Source organism: Ambystoma mexicanum, chromosome 9 (assembly GCF_040938575.1).
Source record: "Ambystoma mexicanum isolate Mex_15411 chromosome 9, UKY_AmexF1_1, whole genome shotgun sequence".
NCBI lineage: Eukaryota > Metazoa > Chordata > Amphibia > Caudata > Ambystomatidae > Ambystoma > Ambystoma mexicanum.
Window position 1 is genome coordinate 575,374,529 of NC_090931.1, and position 6,000 is coordinate 575,380,528.

The 6,000-nt window shown below is 46.0% G+C and overlaps 1 protein-coding gene across 2 annotated transcripts in view; it reads right to left on the reverse strand.

The window, feature by feature from the left end:
* LOC138488295 (multidrug and toxin extrusion protein 2-like) overlaps positions 1 to 5,499 on the reverse strand; it is a 398,530-nt gene extending 393,031 nt beyond the window's left edge. The window contains exon 1 of one of the 2 annotated variants that reach the window (XM_069615178.1): positions 5,210 to 5,499. In XM_069615178.1, the coding sequence (XP_069471279.1) occupies positions 5,210 to 5,383 (174 nt within the window). In that variant the 5' untranslated portion in view covers positions 5,384 to 5,499. Of the gene's footprint in view, positions 1 to 5,165 lie in introns of both variants that reach the window. The other variant, XM_069615177.1, reaches the window with a different exon arrangement.
* Between the last annotated feature and the right edge of the window lie 501 nt (positions 5,500 to 6,000).

Consider the following 6,000-nt stretch of genomic DNA (forward strand, 5'->3'; position numbering starts at 1 on the left):
AGAAATTTCTTTAGATACAGTTGCATCTCACTTAGGCAATATGCTCTCTCAATTAAGTCCTGAATCCATTTGTATTTTTTCAGGGCTACCAAACTCTTTAAAAAAACCCACACTTTGGCATTCGAACGGAGGCAGCTACACAGAGTTACGACAGCATCTTCCCAGTTAGAGGACTAGTTGATAGACTCAGAGACTGCTATACTCTTGGTTCTGAATTTTTTTTAGGTACCCAGTTTCCTTCTTATCCAGTTCTCTTCCGAGTAGTTTGTTAGTGGGAATATCCGGTTGCTTCATTTTTTTAACGTAAATGCTACCACTATTTATCTTCCACATAGTTTATAGGGAAGTTAATCCCAACTCAAGCCACATTGTGCTTACAGGCACATTGTTTGGGACCTTCAATACTCTTCTTAGAATAGTCCCCTCAAGTCGTGCCATTTTGCGCAGGTCAAGGTTGCTATGCGCCTCTAGGGCATATGCTACTGATGGAACGATACACTGCTTGTAGACCAGTATCAGGCCCATTTAGTAAAACCGGCTGGAGTACTCAGGAAGTTTCCCACTGCCCCCAAATTTCTTAGGGGCTTTTATTTCAGAAGCTCATAAAGGTCTGTGTCTGACTTTTTATCCTTTACATACACCAATGTATTTGTATTTGGGTACCATCGAGATCTTATTAGAGTCAACAGCTAAGCCTTCTTTGGGGTTTTCCTTTTGGTTGCAAAATAAATTATTTTGGTTTTGTTGTAATTTATCACCAGGTCATTTAGTCCAACATATTCTCTGAGAGTGGTAAGGGATCTCTGAAGGCCCACCCAGGTGTGGTCAAAAATGGTCACGTCATCAGCGTATCCCAGCATGTTAACGGCTTGCCACCCCATTTTGGGGGAAAGCTCCTAGTTCTGTCAAGTGATCTTTTCACAAATTCATCAATTAGGATCCATCTACTCTTCCCAGTTAGAAGTAACTGTGGGGTGAGGCACCCCCTTGTGCTTTTGTGTGCTAATGACACATTGATTTTTCCAGGAGTCAATAGCCCAGAAGATGATGTTTCAGTGCTTGCCAATGGTCCTAAACTGATTAGTTATTGAATGCCTGACCGGGGCCTTTAGCCTGGATGTTTCCAAAAATGGAGGTATTGCTAATTGGGCTCCATCACTTGCTGTTCAGTAATTCCCATATTCCATCCTCCCTATTCCTTCTAGGACCATTAGCATAAATTATTTGAGAAAGTGAAGAACTTGGACGTGACCTGGAACTGAAATTGTAGTCTCAATGCTCAGATCAGATCTATGCTCAAGGGTTTCTTTTTTGAAATTCAACAACTGAGACAGGCCCTCCTTTTTATTCCTAGGGACCTCCATCACGTTGTTAACTCCAAGCTGGAGAATGTGAATCTACATTGCGCTACATGCCTACCAGATTTAGCACTTATATTTGGTGCAAAACGTGTCAATTCAGATCAGGCACAATCCACTGTGGTCGCTGTTTCATCACATTTGTGCGTTACTTTTTATAAGAGCAAGTCCCCATACCGCCCTTCCATGTACCCCCTCCGCTGCCACTCTACCCTAGAATTCAATCTAAAATATATCCTGGCCCCCAAACCCTCCTTACAAATCCACAGAAAATGCAGTGAAGCGGCCACAGAGATGTTGGGTAGATATCGGCCATTCAGCTGATCAATGGCTTATGAAGGAAATATCACATTGATCGACTACGCCAGAAATTACACTAGATCCTGGTCTGCTGTAGAATACTATTAAAAATGTTGTGCTTGTTGTCCCAATAGCTTGAGGTTTGGCTCCTTATTCTCTTGCAGATAAACTCCGTCCCTACCGTACTAAGGGATTCTTACGCTCTGCCCATCTACAGTTGCTTGAGGTTCCATTTGCCAAATTTTAATCCAGAGGAGGAAAAAGCTTTTCTTATCAAGCCCCTAAAATGTGAAATTCAGTCCCTCTGTATATATGTATGAACCCTGGCATTCCTGCTTTTAGAAAAGCCTTTAAAACGTCCTTATGCAGTGAACATGTCGGAATCTCAAGTGTTCCCCTTAGATCCTTGTTATTTGCCTCTAGAGGCAATTTAATTTGCAGTGGCGATTTCCCTAAATAATATATAAGCTCCAATCAGACAAAATGGGCGTTGGTTAGAGAACATAGGCATTTGGGTGTTTGCGGTGGAGGATTAGCCAGAATACACTTGCTGGGTTCACCACCAAGGATAGGATGGGTGGAACACCATCCCCATTTCTATTTCTCCCATGGAGCCTTTCTCACAGCCCCTTTGTTGAGATGTTCTTACTGCTTGGAGATGTGCAATTTTCTTCATTGGTTTTTTTCACTACTGAGAATCCTTTTCACTGGAATACTAGGCTTTTTGTTGAATTCCATTTTGTATACTTGAGTAATTAATAATGGTCAGAAATGGAGTCTAACCATGGGTTTTAGAAGTCCAATATTCTCCCACCTACATTCGGCAGACAGCTGCTTGCCGTCAGGACTGTAGTTTGGCTCTTTGCTGGCGTTGGAGGCATGGATCACAACTCATAATGTGACAGGATAGGTTATTTATAACGCGCTTAATACCCAGAGGTTTCTAAGCGCAGACCCGGGGATCGAACCTGTGCTGCTCCGTGTCATCTTGCTTCCAAGGCGAGCACGTTGCCCTTAAGCTATCCTCCCGAGACTGCCCTTCTTCCACGTCCTTAGTCTCAAGGAATGAAGGATTCTAAACCTGGCATGACGGGTCTTTCCAGAATATCTAAGCCACACTAGAATTATTGTCCTTGTGTGCCGGTTTCATTCAAACACCTGGTTTCGGGAGAAATAACTTTTGACCTAGGAATGATAGACTTACTAGGGAAGCCTTCTGGACAGTGTTTACATGGAGAAACTAAACTCAGAGTTACCTTTTAGCTCGCACTGTAGGTGAACATGCTTGCGCTGCCAACATGAGATTATGACTGACATACATTGTCCAACAACCGGTGAACCTGTCGTTCCACAGGTATGGCATTCCAAGAAGTCAGCGCCTTATTCTGCAGCCACCGACATAGCTAAAAAGTAATTTTGCTGACATTGGGTGATGCAGGAGGCATATGTGAATGGCAAGCTTAGCTTAGGCACAGGTATGCCCCGAAGAGGCTGTGACTTTATTTGGCGATCTGGTCTACTGGCACAGCATCTTAAGAAGCCAGTGCTGCACATCTTGAAGCAGAGTCTATTTTCAAGGACGCTGGCAAGTTGCCTTTAAAACCATGGAGAGAGTGTAATTTAGGCAGAAAAGATGGAATTCTCGGTTCATCCAGCTCCTTGCATCCCTTTGAAAGGATGTCCTTTAATTTGGGCAGGACTGGAAGACCAGATGGAGTCAGGGTCATAAGCTTCTAACCTCTACTTCAGCTGTAGAGTAGTTATAGGATCAGCAGTCTCCCAATTCTGAGACCCATATGCCAAGAATTGGCTCTTGATTGGTTTATTATTTTAGCTTGTATTTATATAGCGCCTCCTGCCATAGTTTATGGCATTGAAGTGCTGCTGGTAGTTTATAACAGTGTTATACCCAGTTTTTGTCTTTTTTACTGTAGTTCACTGGGAAGAGTGGCAGCACCTACTGCCACCACAACAGCAGCAATCGTTTTGTGGACCCGGTCTCACAGGTGCAGCTGGGGCCGCAGGTTCCACACGTTTCCCTTCTATGCACAGTTTTCCAGTGCCTGTGGAGAGCTGAGGGAAGGCTTGACTACCTTGGATCACCAAATCAGTCAAAGGGAACAGCACAATGAATAGTGTTGAGGAGGTGTTGTGGGCCTCTCCAGGGGCTCACGGGCCGGCCCCGTCAGTGCTGGAGCGCCAAGCACCTTACTTCTTTGCTGGAATCACTCAGACTTATGGTGCTGCAGGGAGGACCCAGACTCGGGGTGCCAGGGCACCGGTAGCATCCAGGTGGGGGAGTGGCCTGTGCAGACCCAGGTCACACATGCTGATCTGGGGATCCCAGATCAGCAGGACCTGCAGTACCATGATCACATGACGTCAGCCTGCAGGCCAGGGCACCAGGCAGTGATCACAGTGTTAGCTTGCAGGCCCGAAGTGATACAGAGACAGGAGTTCCATTCTTGGAGCCTACTTCCGTTCTAAGGCACGTGCAAGCGCTTCTTCTTGCTGATAGATTTTTATCCATCAGCAGTGATTTTTGGATACCGAGGCTAGAGCCTCATTACTCCATCTTCTCAGGTTGAGTATGTAGTCGTGGGTTTGTATTCTTCTTGGTCAATGTTGTCTTGTCACAGTAGGGCTGGCTTCACAGGATCTTTGCCGTGATGGGTCGCGGGTAGCGGTTGAAGGGGTTTGCAGTGGTGGCAGTGAGTCTTCTAATCCGAGGGTTCTAAGGCACGTGCAGGCAGAGGACCCTTTAATTTCCAGCCAGTGAAGACGTTGCCATGACACATCCTTAAAAGGGCAATACATTTACTTAAAGGGGCAACGCAACAGGAGGGGGTCGAGCGAGCAATGAAAAATGCAAATTGTAATTAAATGTGTTAAGCAAGGGTTTGTCCTGGTGAAAGACAACCGCAGATACAAGTACAAGAGAAAGTAAGTGTGACAATGAAAGACAACGAGCTAGAGCACCACCAGGTACAGAAACACGGTCATGTTCAGGGAAAGACCAATTATCCACACAGTGCCAGGAGGAGCGTGTGGTATGGTTATGGAGTGCATCATGACGATTAGCCAAGCAGACAGAGATTGAGTACTCAGAAACCGCCATCAGAAAGAAGAAAACTCACAGTGAGAAAGCATCAGAGAGGTCAGAATGCAAACTAGATATTCGTAGAGCAAGCTAAGCAAAAGCTGGCCACAAAGTAAAGTCAAACAGGAGACTAGTTGCGAGTATACATAGATAAAGGAATAGCCGAGGGGTAGAGTGAAAGGGCGTCCCGAAAATAGAAAGGAACGAGATAGTTACGCAGATAAAATAAAGCTATGCTGCTAGATACAAAATGAGAGAGGGTAGGGTGGCTGCCACAGAACAGAGACAGACAATTATTAACCCGAGCACCAGTCACGCAGAAACGAGAATGAGGCCGAGAGGGTGACGGTCACGCACTATTGTAGACACGTTACGCATGCTTAGCCGCCGCACGAAGCGCTACCCACAAAAGAGCCGTTAGCAGCTGCGTCACGTGACCCCCGCCTCTCACCACGGGTCCGGCGAGGAGGCACTGCTCCCGCACCTCCCCCCAGGGATTCAGAGGCAGGAGGCGACGGATCCTCGGCACGCAGGGCTCCCCACAGCATCGGACGTAGCCCCGTAGAGAAGAGGCAGGCTTTAGCTCCTCGTTGCTCCGGTGTCCCTGACTGCCAGCGTTCGCCATTCTGACAAGCCTATTCCGGCAAAAGTAACTGCAGCTTCTCGGGCAGCGGTGCCTTATATAAGCGCCGAGGCCCAGCCCCCGCCTGCCCCAGCCAGCTCTTGGCCGGGCCCCCACGCATAGGTAGGGCAGGGCAGCGTTTTATCATCTTCTCTCGTTGGCCTTGGTAAACGGCTGACGTAGCACTGCAACGCCTATCACTAAGCACTACAATACCCATAGCAGTGATAAAGAAGGTAGTGGGACGGTGGAGAGGCGGGAAGGGCCAGGGAAGAAGGAGGACGGGCTTGGCCTATGTTGTGCCTTATTCATTGTCTCTTGTTCCATTGTGGCTAGACCTTGCCTGGAATAATACAAAAAAAGCCACTCGATTTGTACCTAAAGACATGTCCAAACAATATATTTTCTTACATGAATGGCACAGGAAGCCAATTTGAGCTTTTGGCAGGTGATGATTGAATGTTTTAATTTTAAATTATTACAAATTATTACTGTCTCCCTTTGTCTTAATAATTCATTTGATTTATAAAGAAAAGAAATGGCGCAAAACAGAAATCAAGTTCTTTGGGCAACCTCATATCCACAACTTAAATTCAATACACGTTATAGTTGCTAATAAA